This window comes from Microtus pennsylvanicus, chromosome 8 (assembly GCF_037038515.1).
Source record: "Microtus pennsylvanicus isolate mMicPen1 chromosome 8, mMicPen1.hap1, whole genome shotgun sequence".
NCBI classification, from domain to species: Eukaryota; Metazoa; Chordata; class Mammalia; order Rodentia; family Cricetidae; genus Microtus; species Microtus pennsylvanicus.
In genome coordinates, this window is record NC_134586.1 from 24,961,974 (window position 1) to 24,983,110 (window position 21,137).

The 21,137-nt window shown below is 46.4% G+C and overlaps 1 protein-coding gene across 1 annotated transcript; it reads left to right on the plus strand.

Annotated features, from left to right (window-relative positions):
- The first annotated feature begins 14,795 nt into the window (after positions 1-14,795).
- Gdf3 (growth differentiation factor 3) lies at positions 14,796-18,927 on the plus strand. The gene is made up of 2 exons (XM_075981970.1): positions 14,796-15,057; positions 18,098-18,927. Exons 1-2 carry the CDS (start codon positions 14,796-14,798, stop codon positions 18,925-18,927), a joined length of 1,092 nt encoding a protein of 363 aa, XP_075838085.1.
- The last annotated feature ends 2,210 nt before the right edge of the window (positions 18,928-21,137 follow it).

Sequence of the window (21,137 nt, forward strand, 5' to 3'; positions counted from 1 at the left end):
GGCGACGAGCAGAAGCCTTGAAAGTTAGCTCCAAATAAAACTCAGTCAGAAGACTGAGACCCAAACTCACCAGCAGAGGCAAAGTGAGCAGGTGGTGAGGTCTGGGTTCCTTTTAAACCTCAAGTAAACCAACCCTCCAGGCTATTTTAATGCTAATGAGCAGTGATTAACGGATCCGCTTGAGTTAAAGGCGAATGCTGTCGGGTAAACTCTTCCTCTGATCTGCCCGAAACACTAACCCTCTACAAAAAAAAAAGGTGAGCCAGGCGGTGGTGGTGCACGCCTTTAATCCCAGCACTCGGGAGGCAGAGGCAGGCGGATCTCTGGGAGTTCGAGGCCAGCCTGGTCTACAAGAGCTAGTTCCGGGACAGGCACCAAAGCTACAGAGAAACCCTGTCTCGAAAAACCAAAAAAAGAAAAAAAAAACTCAAGAAATTTTGGCTGGGTGTGGCGGCTTTCCGGCTTTCCACCTTAATTCCGTTCGAGAGGCTGAGGCAGGGGGATCTCTGAGAGTTCTAAGCCAGGCCTACACACACACAAAAAAAAACAAGGGGCTGGGCTGTGGTAGCCCACGCCTTTAATCCCAGCACTCGCTGAGGCAGAGGCAGGTGAGTTCACCAAAGCTACAGAGAAATCTTGTCTCAAAAAAGCCTAAAAAAAAAAAAGGACTGGAAATTTTATCTCTCTTGGTTTCCTGAAATATCAGGGATTTTGTTTTGTTTCTTACATTCTCGGAGGTGGCAGGTGATGGGTGAACAGATTTAAACGTCCTAAAATGAGCACACTGTTCTCTGCTAGTTCCTCATCAAGCTGATTAGAACGTTTTCTTTACCTGTCTCATCTAAAATCTTCGGAGCTGTTTGCCTTGTGATGCAAGGGAATAAGCGTGTATGTTATACTCCCTTAAGTAAGCTGACAGTTTATGGCAGTATATGTATTTAAGCATGGAATTTAAGCACATGTAATTGTGAATTGTTTCATAGATGACACATTTAATAATATATAACTCTTTTGCTCTTCAAGACTCTGTGTAGTCTTGGCTGTCCAGAAACTCAGTATGCATCGCAGGCTGGCCTCAAACTCCAGAGATCTTCCTGCCTCTGCCTCCAAAGTGCTAAAGTTAAAGTCATGCAACAACACCCACTGCAACTTTTTTTAAAAGAGACACAATGAGCCCGGCGGTGGTGGCGCACGCCTTTAATCCCAGCACTTGGGAGGCAGATGCAGGCATCTCCGTGAGTTCGAGGCCAGCCTGGTCTACAAGAGCTAATTCCAGGACAGGCTCTAAAACTACAGAGAAACCCTGACTCGAACCCCCCCCCCCCCCAAAAAAAAGAGACACGACACAGTCTCTCAGGAAGTGGCCCAGGATGATCAGGAATCTTTGTTTGCTTTTTTTTTCTTTTCTGAGATAGGATAGACCAGGAACTCACTGTATAGACCAGGATGGCCTCAAACTCAAGAGAGCTTCCTCAATTTCCCACAACTCTTGTTTTGTTCCTTCTTTTTGGTTTTTCAAGACAAGTTTTCTCTGTTTAGCAATGGCTGTCCTGGAACTCGCTCTGTAGAGCAGGTTGGCTTCAAACTCTAAGAGATCTGCCTGCTTCTGGCTCCCGAGTTCAGAGATTAAATCCACTCTTGCCAGTTTTTTCTTTAAGATAAGGTCCTTTACTATATGCCCTCAGGCGGCTTGGAGCTCAACCAACTGGCTTTGACGTTGCAGAAATCCTCCTGCCTCTGCCTCCTGCACCTCCCACAAGGCTGGGATCATAAGAGCACAATCCCAGCAAGATGGTTAGATCATTTTTTAATACTTCAATCAAGTAGTTTTTTCAGCGTAGTTTCCGAAAGACTTTAACAACAGGACGTGGCTAACTTCTTTGGTATGCAAATTGGAAGCCGTAACTCTGACCAGCTGAATCTGGTTAAGAAGCAAATTTTCTAGCACTCAGCTCTAACCTTCTCTGTGAGTCCCAGACAGGAGCCTAGGCCACCTGTGCTCGAGCTGAAGGCTTACTACTGTTTGCTCTCCAGCACCTTGGACCCGATGATCTGCTCTCAGCTACTTCTACTGAGGAATTGCTTCGGAGAATTGCACTGGAGAAGTCAGAGGAAGATCGCTTATGTGCCCAGTGGTACAGAGCCCGCCCAGCAGGAACGAGGCTGTGATGTCAAGCCCCAGCCCTACCAACGCAAGCAAACACCCGAGGTGCCACAACCTGTCCAGTTCATAGTAGCTTTATTCTGATTTCTATCTTTAAGGTTCTATTGAGGTGTGTGTCTGTGTGTGGCGGCCAGGAGCATGTTGTGGGAGCACCGCACTCCTTTTGGGCGGGGCCCAGAAATCGAACTCAGTTTTCCACAGCCTTCGTCTGCTGACTCGGCTCATCAGCCCCGTGTTCTTTCTCCTGCGGCACACAAGATGAAACCCCACTTGCTAAGTAAGTTAACATGCGAGGCTGTTTGATTTTTATGCCACCAGGAATGCGGAGGAGAAATCTAAAAATATAATGTCTTGTCCCATGTGAGAACATACATTTAAAAAAATTCTAAATTGCGGCTGGGGAGATGGCTCAGTGGTTAAGAGCACTGGCTGCTCTTCCAGAGGACCTGGGTTCAATTCCCAGCACCCACATGGCAGCTCACAACTGTCTGCAACTCTAGTTCCAAAGGACCCAACACCCTCACACAGGCAAAACACCAATGCACATAAAATAATAATTTATGTATATGTGTGTACATATGTATGTATATGTGTAAGAGCATATATTGCATGTGTTTGGAGTCAGGAGAGGGTTTCCTTCAGATCTGGAGCTAGAGTCAGGAGTCAATCCTGGGAATAGAATTCCTTCTCTCTGGGCTCTCAGCCCCACTGCTGTTATTATGCAGATTTGGAGTTTGAGCTGCCTTTTTACTGTGGGCTAAAGCTTGAAGGCTGGGAGAAAGATCCTCAGGAAGACAGGGAAGCACGTGGAGGTCGGCTTTGCAAACACATCCCGTCCCTTTGTGGTTTTTTTTTTTTAGTTTTTTTCCGAGACAGGGTTTCTCTGTGGTTTTGGAGCCTGTCCTGGAACTAGCCTGTAGACCAGGCTGGTCTCGAACTCACAGAGATCCGCCTGCCTCTGCCTCCCAAGTGCTGGGATTAAAGGCGTGCGCCACCACCGCCCGGCCCTTTGTGGTTTTTTATTCACGGCTCTCGATTTAGGAAGGTCCTGGGAGGCACAGAGAAGGCATAGCAGAGCGTGAGGCTGTGGGAGCACAGGGCTGGGACCCTCACATCTCAGCCAACCAGGGCAGAGAGCCCAGGGAGTCTTTCCACTCCTGTTTGCTGAGGCTGCTTCTTCTGTAATGTCTACTGACCCTGAACCCGAGTGATCTGTCCTGACTCCCTGGCCTCACTGCCTCGCCAGCACAGGGACATACAGGTAAGCCGCCACCAAGGTATACTTACTATTTAGTTGTTTTGTTTTGAGACAGGGTCTCACTATTTGCGGTCCTGGCTGGTTTGGAGCTCACAGAGATTTGCTTGCCTCTGCCTCCCCGGTGCTGGCCGGAAAGGTCTGCACCACACCTGGCCAAGTTATTCTTTTTCTGTTTTCTGTTTGTTTTCTTTCTTTCTTTTTGAGATAGTGTTTCTCTGTAGCTTTAGAACCTTTCCTGGAGCTAGCTCTTGTAGACCAGGCTGGCCTTGAACTCACAGAGATCCTCAGGCCTCTGCAATCTGAGTGCTGGGATTAAAGGGGTGTCACCACCACCTGCAAAGTATTCTTCTCTAAGGAACTTTTCGTTAGTAAATGTGAGACCGTAAGGTAGTTTCTGAAGCACAGGCAGGATGCTGGTTGATAGGATAGAAACACAGGGAGCTAGAGAGGTGGCATTTGCTGCTCCTTCAGAGAACCTGGTTCAGGTTCCCAGCACAGTGGCTCACAACCAAGTGGGCCAGTCGGTTCCCCGGGGTTCAAAGCCCTCCTCTGATCCACAGCCCTCAGAACCAGGTATACATTTAAGAGCTCATTGTGTAGACCAGGCTGGCCTGAATCTCCCAAACAGCTGCCTGTCAAACCCTGGAGCTAAAGGTGTGCTCCTCTACACCCAGCCTGAGGGCAGAGAAATCTCAAGGTGGGTGTTGGTAGAGATAAAAGGTGTTCCTGATTTAGTCCCTGAAAGACCTGGTGGGAGCTTTACACTTGAGGCAGGATGTAGGTTAGTTCACAGGTCACGTGCTTTGCCTTAGGCACGACCCTTTGTTAGCCTTCTGATTTGAAACTTCCTATTAAAAAAAATATATATATATATAATGTTACAGGGAATATATATATATATATATATATATATATATATTCCCTGTAACATTTCACAGTGGGCTTATTAAATTAAAATTATTTTTAATTATTTTTTTTTCCTCCCCAGAGACAGGGTTTCTCTGTGCAGCCCTGGAATTTGCTCTGGCCTCAAACTCACAGAGCTCCGCCTGCCTCTGCCTCCCTGGTGCTGGGACTAAAGGTGTGGGCCACCACTGCCCGGCATTAGCTTTCTCTTTTTGTTTTTGGCCTTTTGAAACAGGGTCTTGTTTTGTAGCTCTCGCCAGCTTCAAACTCCCAACAATTCTCCTGCCTCTCAGCCTCCCAAATTCTGGGAACCACAGGCATACACTACCATGCCTGGCTTACCTTTTAAAAATCAAAATGGGCTCATGCTATATCTCAGTGGTACAGCATCTGTCAAGGATACATGATGCCTGGCATTCAATTCCAGGAGGAAAGAGGGGAGAAAAAGAAAGAGGAAAAAGGAAACAGTCACTAGAAGTTAATATAAATAAATAAGATAAAATAATCAAGTATAAGGCTGGGTGGTGGTGGCAGATGCCTTCAGTCCCAGCAGGTGTGGATCTCTGTGAGTCTGACGCCAGCCTTGTCTAGAGAGAGTTCCCGGACAGCCAGGGCTACACAGAGAAAACCCTGTCTCAACAAACATACATTTATTAAATCAACCAACCCGATGGCGCACGCCATTCATCCCGGCACTCCCGAGTCAGAGGCAGGAGGAGCTCTCAGAATTCAACACCCGTTTAATCAACTAATTAAATTCCAGGTCAGCCAGGACTACACAGTGAGACCGTCCCTCAAATGAAACAAAAAAACAAGCAAATAACCAATAAATAATTAAGGTCTTTGGGTATGCATATTACCTGCATACCCTTACCTCAGATCACGTCACAATACTCAGAAAGTGCTTATAGTTCTCTTTATATGTACATAAACATGTTCATATAAACGTGTGTGTGTGTGTTCTTTTTCCTCTCCCTAAAACAAGTAAATCTATTCCTTGGGTTTGAGTTGGGGCTCAAATCACTGGCCTCAGATTTAAGCAGAAGCAGTTCTTCCCCTCAAAATCTAAACTGTGGGATTATAATCAAGTGACAGAATTCCTTCCCCATTCCCACCCCTTCTGTGTGCGTGCACGTGTTGAAAAACCCTTGTTTTCAAGGGCGGTGGGAGAAATCCCCCAGTCTCAATAATTCAGGCCAACAGATGCAATCAGCAAGAGGTGTCTTTATTGATTACACAGGCACCTGAGGGTGCAACAGTAGCTTACACCAACTGCCCACCCCAGGCAAATTCAAAGAGCCATATTTATAGGGAAAAATGATTACATAAGAGGGTAGTATAGTACAAGCATTTCATTGGCTCTCAAATTGGTGGACTTAGCTCATCCTGGGAATGGCCCCATGTCTATTCTCCAATTTCCCCCGAAAAACCATAAAGACAGATAAAACACCCTGCAGCGAGTTTACAGTTTAGATAGGATATCTTGGGGGGGGGCGGGGAATCCCTTCTCCTTGGTCCTGAAAACCCACAAAGCTAGATATAGCAGTCTGTCTCTCTCCCTAGCCTAGTCAGTGAGTCTGCAACCCATAGATATCCAGTTTTAGCATTGCCTGAGCTGAGAGGCCCAGCTACATTTCAGCAAAGTTTAACATAGTACTTGGGCATGGGGGTCTTTCAAGTATGGGGGTCTTTCAGTGTGTGTGTGTGAGAGAGAGAGTTGGTATTGTGTGTGCCACAGATGTGGAGGTCAGTTCTACCACAGGCTTTAGGGCTGGAACTCAGGTCTTCAGGTTTGTAAAGAAAGAACCTTTACCCTTGTTTACCCACTGAGTCATCTAGATACCCCTTCACTCTCATGAGGCAAGCATTTGCCAGTAGCCTTGGGTGTCACTGCACCTGGCTCCTGAATCTCCAAGGATGCCAAGAAGGCCGAACCTAAGAGAAAAGACCTCAAGCGCCACCTCTTCCTTCTTCAATCCTCTTAATCTAGTCTGAGCAGTGGTGGCACACACCTTTAATCCCAGCACCAGGGAGGCAGAGGCAGGCGGATCTTTGTGAGTTCCAAGCCAGCCTGGTCTACAAGAGCTAGTTCCAGGGTAGCCAGGGTTGTTATATAGAGAAAGTCTGGTTTTTTTTTTCTTGTTTTTGTTTTTTTCTTCCAGACAGAGTTTCTCTGTGTAAAAAAGAAAAAGAAAAAAGAAGAAACTACTTCTAGGAACTAGAGAGATGGCTCAGTTATCGCTGGTCCAGAGGACAGGGGTTCAGTTCCCAGCACCGACTTTACTTAGCTCACAACTGTCTGTAACTCCACTTCCAGGGGAGTCAATGCCCTATTCTGGCCTCCTTGAGTACACACACATGTGTGTGCATGTAGACACACATATACATGAATGAAAAAAAGAAAAAAGGGGACTGGAGAGATGGCTCAATGGTTAAGAGCACTGACTGCTCTTCCAGAGGACCCTGGTTCAATTCCCAGCACCCACATGGCAGCTCACAACTGTCTGAAGATCTAGTTCCAGGGGATCTGACACCTTCACATCAATGCACATAAAATAAAGTTAAATAAATCATAAAAAAAGAAAAAAAAGACACTTTTAGTTAGCAAAGATTAAAGTACCTGCATTTCAGAGGCAGAGGCCAGCTGGATCTCAGTGAGTCTGAGGCCTGCCAGAGTGCATAGTAAGTAAGACTTGTCTCAGGAAAAAGAGAGAGAGCGAGCGAGTGCTGGGAGTTAGTGGACAGCATCTTTAATCCCAGCACTCAGGAGGCAGAGGCAGGTGGACCTCTGGAGACCAGCCTGGTCTACAGAGCAAGTTCCAAGGACAGCCAAGGCTACACAAAGAAACCTGGTCTCAAACAAAACAAAACAAACAGTGGTGGTTTGAGCAGATGTTTCTGCAATTTAAGACACAGACTGCTTTTCTGGAGAACTAAAGTTTGACTCCTAGCACCCACATGGTAGCTCACAACTTTCTGTAACTTCAGCTCCAAGGGGGTAAAGTTCCCTCTTTCAGCATGTATGAGCACTGCACACATGTAGTACACAGATATACCTTGCAGACAAAACACCCATACACGTAAAATAATAATAAAATAAATGCCAGGCATGGTGGCAATGCCTTTAATCCCAGCATTAGGAGGCAGAAACGGGCCGATCTCTTGAGTCTGAGGCCAGCCAGGGCTACACAGAGTCCAAAAATACCAAAAAAGAACTCAATAAAATAGAGAAGAGAGAGGGGGGAGGGACGGAGAGGGAGGGATAGAGGGAGGAGAAGGAAGGATACAGTTACTTGAGCAGGATTGGCTCCTGAACAGTAACAATGTTTCTGGAGGTTTCCAAAGCCCCAAGAGATGACTACACCAAAGACCACTGGCCTCTGTGATGCACACCATCAGTGATCTCAGCAACGCAGGAAGCCAAGGCAGGTGGATTGCTAAATTAGAGATCCCTTTGGTCTGCACAAGGCTTTCCAGGCCTGTCTAGGCTCTGGAGCCAGAGGTGGTTCCAAAAAAACCAAAACCAAAACCGGAAAAAGCAAGCCTGAGAAGAGCACAGTACACAATCCACATCAATGGGGATCCACTAGGTAAATTATTGACCAGAACAGGAAACTGAGGGGAGGTAAGTAAGTGTAGCAGCTGAGAGGGGAACTCGGCCTTAGAGCGAGCGCCTCACCTTAGCAAATGCCAACACCTGGGGTTTGATTCCCAGCACGAAGGGGAAAAAATAAATCAAAAGTACTGCCGTTTGAGAAGTATTGGCACTTTAATCTCAGCACTGGAGAGGCGTCTGAGTTCGAGGCCAGTCTGGTCTACAGAGCTAGTTCCAGGACAGGCAACACAGAGAAACCCTGTCTGGAAAAACAAAACAGAGAGAGAGAGAGAGAGAAAAAAAAAAACTTTGTTGTTGACAAGGTGTCACAATGTAGACCAGAATGGTCTGAAACTCCTGTGTAAATCAGGCAGCCCCTGAGCCCACAGTGAGCCTCCTGCCTCTGGCTCCAGCGCTGGGATTAAAGATAGCATGCTTATTATTATAATTTTTAATTAATTGATCAGCTTATATTATGCACATTGGTGTTTTGTCTGAATGTATGTCTGTGTGAGCGTGTTGGATCCCCTGGAACTGGAGTTACAGACAATTGTGAGCTGTCATGTGGGAATTGAACCTGGGTCCTCTGGGAGAGCAGTCAGTGCTCCTCACCATGGCTCTCTCTCTCCAGTCCCTGACATACTTATTTTTCAAGTTAGTTCATAGGGCTGGAGAGAGAGGTTAGTGGGTAAAAGCATTTGCCACCACACCTAACACATGAGATCAACCACAGGGCCACCCATAGTGGAGGATGGACACGAAAACACACACATACACTCATGCGTGTTCTTGCACACACTTAAATACATGCACATATACACATCATACACAAATGTAATTAAATTAGCTTACATATTCTCTCTTTGTGAAATAGTGGGGTTTTTTTGTTTTTATTTTTTAATTTTTTTCAATGATATTTATTTCCTTATTGTAGTAATGAGGCGAGCAGGCCTGCTTTTCGTCCTGCCTGGCTCCAGCACTGCTAGCTTAGCCCCGGAAATAATTACACAGAGACTGTATTCATTTAAACACTGCCTGGCCCATTAGTTTCATCCTCTTATTGGCTAATTCTCACATCTTGATTAACCCATTTCTAATAATCTGTGTAGCACCACGAGGTGGTGGCTTACCAGGAAAGATTCTAGCCTACGTCCCTCTCGGGTTAGAGAATCATGGCGTCCGACCAACTATGCTTCCTTTCTCCCAGCATTCTGTTCTGTCTACTCCACCTATCAAAAAGCCAAGGCAGTTTCTTTATTAACCAGTGAGAGTAACACATGGACAGATGACCCTCCTCCATCAATTTATTTTGGTTTTTCAAGACAGGGTTTCTCTGTAGCTTTGGAGCCTGTCCTGGAACTAGCTCTTGTAGACCAGGCTGGTCTCAAACTCACAGATATCTGCCTGCCTCTGCCTCCCGAGTGCTGGGATTAAAGGCGTGCATCACCACTGGCCTGGCCATGATATTTATTGAGCTCTACATTTTTCTCTGTTCCCCCTACCTCTCCCCTATCCCCTTCAATCCTCCCCCAAAGTCCCCATGCTCCCAATTTACTCAGGAGATCTTGTCTTTTTATACTTTCTACTTCCCATGTAGATTAGATCTATGTAAGTCTTAGTGTCCGCATTATTGTCAAAGTTCTCAGGGATTGTGGTTGTAGGCTGGCTTTCTTTGCTTTATGTTTAAAAACCACCTATGAGTGAGTGCATGTGATAATTGTCTTTCTGTGTCCAGGTTACCTCACTCAAAATAATGTTTTCTAGCTCCATCCATTTTCCTGCAAAATTCAAGATGTTGTTATTTTTTTCTGTTGTGTAGTATTCCATTGTGTAAACGTACCACTTTTTTAAAAATCCATTCTTCGATGGAGGGGCATTTAGGTTGTTTCCAGGTTCTGGCTATGACAAACAAAGCTGCTGTGAACATAGTTGAGCACATGTCCTTGTGGCACAATTGAGCATCCTTTGAATATATACCCAATAGTGGTATTGACCAAGTGGGTCTTGAGGAAGGTTATTTCCTAATTTTCTGAGAAATCGCCACGCTGACATCCAAAGGGTCTGTACCAGCTTGCATTCCCACCAGCAATGCAGAAGTGTTCCTTTTCCCCACAACCTCTCCAGCATAAATTGTTATCAGTATTTTTGATCTTGGTCATTCTTACAGGTGTAAAGATGGAATCTCAGAGTTGTTTTGATTTGCATTTCTCTGATAACTAAGGATGTTGAACATTTCCTTAAGCGTCTTTCAGCCATTTTAGATTCCTCTGTTGAGAGTTCTCTGTTTAGGTCTGTACTCCATTTTTTTTAATTGGATTATGTGATCTTTTGGTGTTCAATTTCTTGAGTTCTTTGTATATTTTGGAGATCAAACCTCTGTCTGATCTGGGGTCAGTGAAGATCTTTTCCCATTCTGTAGGCTGTCATTTTGTCTTGTTGACTGTGTCCTTTCCTTTACAGAAGCTTTTCAGTTTCAGGAGGTCCCATTTATTAATTGTTTCTCTCAGTGTCTGTGTTGCTGGGGTTATATTTAGGAAGTCGTTCCCTGTGCCAATGTGTTCAAGTGTACTTTCCACTTTCTCTTCTATGAGGTTCAGTGTGGCTGGCTTTATTTTGAGGTCTTTGATCCATTTGGACTTGAGTTTTGTGCTTGGTGATAGATACAGGCCTATTTTCATTTTTCTACATGTTGATATCCAGTTATGCCAGCACCACTTGTTAAATATGCCTTCTTTTTTCCATTTGATATTTTTTGCTTCTTTTTTTTTTTTTTTTTTTTTTTTTTTTTTTTGGTTTTTCGAGACAGGGTTTCTCTGTGGCTTTGGAGCCTGTCCTGGAACTAGCTCTGTAGACCAGGCTGGTCTCGAACTCACAGAGATCCGCCTGCCTCTGCCTCCCGAGTGCTGGGATTAAAGGCGTGCGCCACCATCGCCCGGCTTATTTTTTGCTTCTTTATCAAATATTAAGTGTTCGAAGATGTGTGGATTGATACCTGGGTCTTCTATTCGGTTCCATTGGTCCTCCTTTATGTTCTTATGCCAGTACCATGCTGTTTTCAGTACTGTAGCTATGTAGTAGGGGACTGTGACGCTTCCAGAAGTTCTTTTATTGCCCAGGATTGTTTTGGCTATCCTGTTTTTTTTTTTTTTTTTGCTTTTCCAAATAAAGTTGAGTACCCTTCTTTCAGGTCTTTGAAGAATTTTGCTGGGCAATGAGTTAGATTTTCAACAGGATCAGAAGTCTTTTTAGTCATTTGTTGGCAGGGGAGTGGCAGGGAATCAAAGACAGAAATTCCCTGGGGTGACAGAGTGCTCTGGTAATCCCAGGACCTGGAAGATCAGAAAGCATCACCATAAGTCGGGAGCTAGCCTGGGCTCCACCAAAAGTTCCAGAAAGGTGCCGGGAGATGGCTCAGTGTAGCACACCACACCTGTCTGCACTACCATACAGTCCGTGAGCCGGGCAAGGGGCTGGAGATTGAAACACACAAAGACTCACAGACAGGGACACAGGTCATCCTTGATGCCAGAATGCCCCAAGAATGCCCCCTTTATTGTGTCCAGGGGCAGCTTATATAGGGATAGGCACGCCTCAGCCAAACCCACCAGAAATCACTCCCCTGCCATCAGGAACTCCTGAGGGTCTCTTGCTCAGAGCAGCTGCAAGCATTACAAATTGTTTACCAGAAATTCAGGATCTGGAGGGTTCACAGCTCCCAAGAGCTCAGGTTAAGAGCACTTATTGTGGAAAACCCCATTTGGTTCCCAGCACCCACATGGCAGCTCACAACCATATATAACTCCAGTTCTAGAGGATCCGATGCCTTCCTCTGACCGTACACAGACACACAGGCAGGCAAAAACACTTACATACATAAAACAAATCAAAAAAGTTCCAGGTCAGCCAAAGCTACATAGTGAGAGCCTGTCTCAAGCATACAAACAAAACAAAACAACAACAACAACAAAGCCCAAACCAAACTAAAAAAAAAAAAAACCCGACCTGGAACTTGCTAGGAAGCAGAGGCCAACCTTGAACTCGGGTTCACCTGCTTGTTTGCCCCCCAAGTATCTGGATGACAGGTGTGGGGGCAACCGTACTCGGTCCTCCCACTTCTGGGTCCACACTTCCCCTTCACCTTGTCAAGAATTCTGTGCTTCTCCACACAGAGCTCCTCTCTGAAATGCAGTGTGTGAGTTCGCTGAACCCCCCACGCCGCCGCCACCCCTCCCGCCACCCCAATGATCGACAGCGTCTGCGTTCTCACCAGCAGACCGGACTCAGCCCCTCAAAACATTCCCATGGCAAAAATGTACTGGTTTTCTTTTCAGTTCAGACAGCATTCATTGAGATGAAATACACTCCAAACTTCTGATCCCATCCCAGCCTCCTGAGCCGCTGGGATTACAGGTGTGTGTATCGCTATGCCTGGTTAAAAACATTTTTTAAAAAAGATTTATTTATTTATTTACACAGTATCCTGCTTGTAGGCCAGAAGAGGGCACCAGATCTCATTATAGGTGGTTGTGAGCCACCACGTGATTGCTGGGAATTGAACTCAGGACCTCCAGAAGAACAGTCAGTGCTCTTAACCACTGAGCCATCTCTCCAGCCCCCTAAAAACATTTAGTCAGGTGTTAGTGGTGCACACCCTGCCTCAAAAAACATTTTTCTTTTTTGGTTTTTCGAGACAGAGTTTCTCTGTAGCTTTGGAGCCTGTCCTGGAACTAGCGCTTGTAGACCAGGCTGGTCTCGAACTCACAGAGACTTACCTGCCTCTGCCTCCTGAGTGCTAGGATTAAAGGTATGTGCCACCACTGCCTGGCTAACATTTTTCTTTTCTTTGTTTTTAAAGGGTTTTCATTTTTCAAAGATTTGTTTATTTATTATATATTCAGTGTTCGTTCTAGCTGCATCTTTTCCTGCAGCCAGAAGAGGGCGCCAGATATCATTATAGATGAATGGGAATTACTAACATTTTTCTTTCTTTCTTTTTGGTTTTTCGAGACAGGGTTTCTCTGTAGCTTTGGAGCCTGTCCTGGAACTAGCTCTTGTAAACCAGGCTGGCCTCAAACTCACAGAGATCCACCCGCCTCTGCCTCCCGAGTGCTGGGATTAAAGGTGTGCACCACCACTGCCCAGCCTAACATTTTTCTTACTGAGGAACTTTTTTTTTTTTTTTTTGCAGCATTGGGATTGAAAAGCAGGGTCTTGAGTGTTGACTGCTGAGCAACACTCCCATGAGCTATAAAGTTAGAAAACTTCACTTTTAAGATTTATTTTTATTGTTTTAAATTATGTACATGAGTGCAGGTGTCTGCTGTGGCCAGAGGTGTCAGGACCCCTGGAGCTGGAGTCACAGACAGTTGTGAGCCACCAGATATGGGTTCTAGGAATCAAACTTGGGTCCTCTGGAAGGGTAGCAAGTGCTGCGAAGCCCCGAGCTACCCCTCCAGCCCAAACTCTGAGAATCAAAATGAACTGAGCATGACAACACATTTATAGCTTAGCCACAGCTCTTCTGTGAGGTTGAGGCAGGAGGATTACCTGAACCCAGGATTTTATGACTCCCCTGAAAAAGATAATGACACACACACATACCCATCTCTCTGAGACAGGTCTCATGTAGCTTAGGATGGCCTCTAACTTCCTATATAACTGAAGCTGGTCTTGTATTTTGACTTTTCTATCTCCACTTCTTGAGTATTGAGATTATAGGTCTGTAATTACCCCCTACAAGAACTCATTTCTTTTTTAGGAAGGAAGGAAGAAAGGAAGGAAGGAAGGAAGGATGGAAGGAAAGAAGGAAGGAAGGAAGGAAGGAAGGAAGGAAGGAAGGAAGGAAGGAAGGAAGGAAGGGATTATAGGGCCAGGGATGCAGTTTAATGGGCAGTCTGCTTGACCCTGTATTCCTCCACCCCACCCCCCAACAGACAGGGTTTGTGTAACAGCTCTGACTGTCTCGGAACCCTCTTTGTAGTTCAGGCTGGCCTCGAACTCACAGAGATCTGTCTGCTTCTGCCTCCCCAGTGCTGGGATTAAAGGTGAGCACCACCACTACCTGGCTCGTCCTGGATCCCATACCATGCATTTTATCAACTAGTTCTGGTGGCAGGAGCCTGTAATCCCAGCACTGGGAGTAATATGTAGGCTAGATCAGAAGCTCAAAATCGAGCCGGCAAGATGACTCAGTGGGTCAAGGTGCTTGCCACCAAGCCTGATAACCTGAGCTCGATTCCAGGGACCCCCATGAAGGAGAGACCAACTCCCGTGAGTAACCCTTTGAGCTCCACACCTGTACTGCGGCGCACATACCCCACTTAAGTGCGCAATAAACAAACAAACAAGTTCGAGACCAGCCTGGTCTACAAGAGCTAGTTCCAGGACAGGCTCCAAAACCACAGAGAAACCCTGTCTCGAAAAAACCAAAAACAAACAAACAAACAAACAGATGTAATGTTAAAAGAGAAAAAGACGGAAGGTCAGCCTAGGATACATGAGATCCCATTTCAAAAAATATATACATATATTTAATAAAAACAAAACAATATAATAAGTTATTCTCTGCCATTCTCCCTTGCGCATCACAGACAAATTAATGTCTGTGTGTTGAGCGAGTGTGTCTCCTTTCCCACCCACCCTGTCCATTGCGGACAGATTCCACTGAAACGATTTAACCCGACCCCCCCCCCCCTAGAGCAAGAGAGGGAGGGGGAATACTAGCCATGGATGGTCTTTTCACATCCAATTGCCTCCTAGGAGGTGGGAAGAGAGCAATTCACACTTAATTACCTCCCAAGCTGACAAGCACAGGGGAGGCTGGACCACCGAGCCAAGCTCCCCAGGGGTTGCGCCGCACCACCCAGTCGGCCATGCAGCCTTCCCCGAGGCTTTCGACTCTCGGCTTCCTCCTGTTGTGTCTGGCACCAGGCCAGACATCCAAGTTTCAAGAACATGACTTTTTGCAGTTTTTGGACTTGGAGAAAACGTCTTCACCTCGCAGGTTCCAACCTGTGCCTCACTTCTTAAGGAAGATCTTCCAGGCTCGAGAAGCTGGTGGGGCCTCGCAGGATTTATGCTACGTGAAGGAGCTGGGTGTCCGTGGGAACCTGCTTCGGCTTCTCCCAGACCAGGGTAAGGGACCCTAGTGTTTGTCAGGGAAAAAAATCTCAAGTGAGTGCTGTGGAGATAGAAAGAGGGGACAGATTGGGCACCTTGGCTGATAGGAGTCTGAGCTAGGATCTTCAATATTCGGTCTCAGTTTTAAGATCAACCCAGGGGAAGGCGCGTGTTCTTGTCACCCGGGGCTTCTCCACGCTGCTCTAACCGCTGCTGAGCCCTTAGCAGAGTTTAACACACTCTTGGGGGGGGGGTGTCTGAATGCAAGGCAGGCCGACCCCCCTCCCCCAACATCTCCGTTCTCCCTCTCTCTCACCTCTCTCTAAAAATGTGTTTGTGCAAGCCTCTCAGAGAGTCCGGCGGGGGTCGGATCCCCTGGAGCTGAAGTTTCAGGAGGTTGGGAGCCGCCCAATAGCGTGGTTGCTGTGAACCGAGTTCTGGTCCTCTTAACCACTCAGCCATCTTTCTAGCCCTCTCTGTTACTTTCCTTGGATGCAAATGGCATGTCTTGCTTTTAATTAATTTTGAGGCAAGGTCTTTTTTGTGTAGCTCTGACTGTCCTGGAACTTGCTATGTAGACCTTAGCAAACTCCACCTGCCTCTGCTTCCCAAGTACTGAGTGTTGGGATTAAAAGCCAGCAAGTCACTTGGTCTTTAATTATTTATTTGTTTATTTTTGGTTTCTTCAGGACAGGGTTTTTCAGCCCAGTGATGGTGGCAAAAGCCTTAAATCCACAACTCAGGAAACAGAAGCGGGCAGATCTCTGAGTTTGAGGCCAGTCTGCGGAGAGAGGTCTAGGATAGTCTACGCTCTACAGAGAAACCCTGTCTGGGGGGGGGGGGGGGATAAAGAGGGATTCTCTGTGTAGCCACGGCTGTTCTGGAACTCTGTAGAACGTGGCCTTAAACTCTAGAGATCTGCCTGCCTCTGCCTTCCCCAGTGCTGCTGGCATTAAAGCATTCAATTTTATTTTTTTGATTTTTTTTTTAAACACAGACCCATGATATTAATTTGAGCCACAATCACACTCTTTATATAAAAGCAGAGTGGCTACCCTCTCACAGTTTCTCAAACTCACCCCCTACGGAATTACACTAGCCACCTGTTTTGGAAGTAGATTCTTCCAGGCCAAGGCTGTCTGCCCTTCACTCCCCCACTTGATTCTTATTCAAAATAGGAGGTGGCTGGCTGAGCCAGCACATTCCTGAGCCTCCACCTTGGCATTCACGTGCGCAGCTAGCTTCCTTCCTAGTTGCTGGTTTTTCTTTTCTTTCTTTGTTTTTGGGACACTACTTTGATCTGTAACAAACTATGCCATCCAGGCTGGTCACAAACTGAATTCAGCAATCCTCCTGCTTCAGGTTCCCAAGTGCTGAGATTATAGGCGTGACCCCCACTGAAGACCAAGGGCACAGTTAGTTACACGGCAGATGAAGAGACTTGGCTACGCGTTTGTCTCTGAAGCATTTAATGTATACCTGCTGTGAGCTGAGCTGGTCTGGGAATGGCCTTGAGAATGTAGGTTTTTAGAGCTGGGCACCTTTAATCCCAGCACTGTGGGAAGCAGAGGTGGGGAAAGCTCTGTGAGTTCGAGACCGGCCTGCTCCACAGAGCTAGTTCTAGGACAACCAGAGCTACAAAAAGAAGCCCTGTCTCAAAATTAGTTAAAAAGAAGTAAAACTCCAAGGTTGGTCTGAAGAGGGAACCAACAGGATTCCCATGGATGAGGTTTGTCATGATGGAAGGGCCTCAAAGTCACCGGCCAGGGTGTGGGGAACAAGGGAGGGAGCTGGAAGAGGGAGAGCAGTCATTAGGCGGAAACAAAACAATCTATGGAAATTCTAAGCCAAAGGGAGTGGAGGATTCCCGCTGTAGCCTTGAGAGGTGTGAGAGGCAGAGTGAGCATTGTTGATACTTTATGAAGTGGCTCAGCAGTAAAGAGCTCTCTCTGCTCTTCCAGAAGATTCTGGCTCAATTTCCAGCATCTGAATAATGGCTCTCAATTGTCTGTGACTTCCGTCCCAGGGGTCCAACGCCCTGGTCTGGCCTCTTGGGCCCACATGTATGTGGTGCGCAGGCATACATGAAGGCAGAACACGCTTATCCATAAGTTGGTCTTAAGTTAAAATCACAGTGAGGACGAGGGGGCTGGAAAGGTGGCCCAGACTCAGCAACCGCATCAGGCAGCTCACTATTGCCTGCGTTAACTCCAGCTCCAGGGACTCTGACACTTCTAGACCTCTGCAGGCATTTGCTCAAATTCAGTGCATGTACACATTAAAAAAAAAAAAAGTGAGAGCCAGGCGGTGGTGGTGCACACCTTTATTTCCAGCCCCGGGGAGGCAGAGGCAGGTGGATCTCTGTGAGTTTGAGGTTAGCGTGGTCTACAGGGTGAGTTCCAGGACAGTCAGAGCTGTTAGACAGAGAAACCCTGTCTCAAAACAAACAAACAAAAACCCGTGAGAATGAGGCTAAATGTGGTGGTATTTCCCTTCGGTCATTGCACTCAGCAGGCAGGGGTGATTGGATCTTTCTTGAGTTCCAGGCCGGTCAGGAAAACATAAGACTTTGTCAAAAAATAAAAAATAAATAAAAATAAAAAAGAAGAAGAAAAGGAAAGAAAGAAAGAAATAAATAAAGAAAAAGAAAGAAAGAAAGAAAATATGGTGGTGCAGGCCTTTAATCTCAGCGTTTAGGAGGCAGTGGCAGTCTAGTCTCAGTGAGTTGAGGCAGAGGAGACACTTCCAAGAGCAGCCTTCATTTCCAGGTCAAATTCTTGGGTGGTCTGTGACTGTGGAATCTCTCTCTTCCCCCACGCCTGGCTTCTTTCACTCAGTCCCATGTTTGTGGGATTCGGCCATGCTGTTGGAATTGGTAGTTCTTCCGTTCTGACTGCTATGTTGTATTTCATACAAATGAAGATTGGGGAACCATCTTGCCAAGGGAGGGTTTGCATAGAACTCAGATCTATGCGCATGTTGACATTTATCTCAGAGGCGGGTCTGAAGTACAAAGGGTTATTGTGATTCCCATGTGTTCCTTTTTTGCTTCTAGGTTTCTTCCTTAACACACAGGAACCCTCCCGAGATGGCTCTTGCCTACAGAAGTTCCTCTATTTTAACTTGTCTGCTATCAAAGAAAAGGGGAAGTTGACCATGGCCCGGCTGACTCTAGACTTGGGGCCCAGGTCCTACTATAGCCTGGGCCCAGAAGTGGTGGTGGTGCTGTCAGCGGTTGAGGAGCGTGGTGTGTGGGGGCGACCCCACCCTAAACCAGGCAGAATGCTCGCTCTGCAGTCCCTTCCAGGGCCTCAAGGTCCTCTGCACTTCAACCTGAAGGATGTGGTTAAGGATCAGAACGGCAACCGACTGAAGAGTTTGGGCTTATACTTAGAGATTCTGGCCAAAGAGGACAGATACTCCGGGGAACATTTCCAGGCTGAGAACACCTGTCGCCGGCTGAGGCGTTCTCTTCAGGCCTCCCTGCTGGTGGTGACCCTCAACCCTGACCATTGCCGCCCTTCTTCCAGAAAAAGGAGGGCAGCCATCCCTGTCCCCAAGGGGTCTTGTAAGAATCTCTGCCATCGTCACCAGCTGTTCGTCAGCTTCCAGGACTTGGGTTGGCACAAATGGGTCATTGCCCCCAAGGGGTTCATGGCAAATTACTGCCATGGAGATTGTCCCTTCTCGATGGCCACATATTTGAATAGCTCCAACTATGCTTTCATGCAGGCACTGATGCACGCGGTTGACCCCAAGGTCCCCAAGGCGATCTGTATCCCCACCAAGCTGTCCCCCATTTCCATGCTCTATCAAGATAATGATGAGAACGTCATTCTCCGACATTATGAAGACATGGTAGTTGATGAATGCGGATGTGGGTAGAGGAAGAGGAAGGAATGGTCTTCGGGTAATTCCTTTAATAAAACTTCTATTCTGGCCTATGACCTTTTGAATATGACACGTCCATCATGTTTAATAGCCCCATAAATACGTATATTTGTGTTAATACCATGGAGCCCTGGTAATCTTAGCTACTTTGAGCTCTAACGTGCTCATACACATAACATGCTAGACTTTTGTTCCAGGTCTTACTGTGTATCCTTTGCTGGCTTTGAACTCAGCAATCCTCCTGCCTCTACCTCTGGGGTTACAGCTGTGTGCCATCAGGATCAAATACATTTTTTTTTTAAGTCAAGGTCTCAATATTTAACTACTGCTTACCCTGAACTTACTATGTAGACTGGGTTGGCCTCAAGCTACCAGAAAGCTACCAGAATGTGGATCAGGCTGTCCTGTAACTCACTATATAGACTAGGCTGTCCTGTAACTCAACAGAGATCAGCTGCTTCTGCTTCCTTAGTGCTGTGATTAAAGGCGTGCACCATACCACATGTATATGTAAAAATTTGAAATTTTATTGAAAAACTATAATGTAGAAAAACTCAAATGATTTTTAAAAATATTTTTTCATTTTTATTTATGAGTGTGAGCTTGTGCACATGTAGGAGCTCCTGCTGGCCAGAAGAGGGCGTCAGATTCCTGGCAGTTACCGGTGATGAGTGGCCATGTGGATTCTGGGGTCTGAAAGTAGAACTCAGCAAGTGCTCTTAACTGCTTAGCCTTTTCTTTAGGTCCAGATCTCTCCTGTGATCGTAGAACTGAGATTATTTGCTCTCCTCAGGAGTATATCGTGGACTTCTGCTGTATTTTGTTTTCTTGAGACAGAGAATCATGGAGTCCAGGCATTCCTCAAGACCCTTCATAGTCGAGGATAATCTCGAACTTCTGACCCTCCAGCGTCCACCTCTCCCATGGTGGATTGCCCGTGTGTGCCACCACACCCAGAGGTCCTTGGTTTTGGTCTTCTGGAGAGTGTCTCACTCTGTTGTCTAACTGGCCTCCAAGCTTCTGCACTGCTGGGTTTATAGACCTGACCCTCCACACCTGGCTTTAGAATTTCTTTCCCTATCTTAATTGAGACAAGAGTCTTATTTATCCAAGGTTAACTTAAAACTACCTGAGGTAGCCCTAGTAAGGACAACCTTGAACTTCTAACAGACCTGTCTAAGCGTGTTGCAGCTATGGGCATGTGCCACCATCCCTGGCTTGTGTTTGTGTGGCCCAGGGGACCATGCCAGGCCTGACTCTACCAACTGAGTAGAGCTTCAGTCCTCTTTTGGGGTTTGAGACAGTGTTGTATATAATCTACTGACCTTCAACCCTTGATACCTTAGGTGCTGGAAAGCTAGTACTGCAGATTCAGATCACCCTTGGCTTTGATTTTTGTTTTTTTGGTCTTTGTTTTGAGACAAGATCTCTCTATAGGACTGTGCTGGTCTCCAACTCACAAGGGGTCCACCCCACCTCTACCTCCCTGGTGCTGAAATTAAAGGCGTGTGCCACTACACCCTGCTATCACACCCCCGTCAGCCTCCCCCCCACCCCCCACCCCCAGGGAGAGGGTTTCCCTTTGTAGCTCTGGCTGTGCTGGAACCTTGTTTTATTTATTTATTTATTTATTTATTTATTTTTTTTTTTTTTTGGTTTTTCGAGACAGGGTTTCTCTGTAGCTTTGGAGCCTGTCCTGGAACTCCCTTGGTAGACCAGGCTGGCCTCGAACTCACAGAGATCCGCCTGTCTCTGCCTCCCAAGTGCTGGGATTACAGGAGTGCGCCACCACCGCCCGGCTGTGCTGGAACCTTGTAGACCAGGTTAGCTGCGAACACTCTTGAGATCCGCCCACTTTCTTGATACAGGGTCTTACTGTGTAGTGCTGGCTTGAATGGAACTCAGATATGTAAACTAGACTGCCCTCAAACTTAGGGCGATCCTCCTACCTCTGCCTTCAGTGTGTGAGTGCAGGGGTAACAGACTTGCACCATCAGGGAGAGTTCATTTATTTGTTTGCAGTTGTGCTGGGATTCAAACAGACATGTGCCACCAGGGTTCACTTATTATTGCATTATGTCCTAAGAACTGGGCTAATTTTTTTTAGTTGATCAAAATTACATATATACACGCAAACACATACACAAATACCACAAGCACATACATACATACACACAAACACACACAAATACTACAAACACACA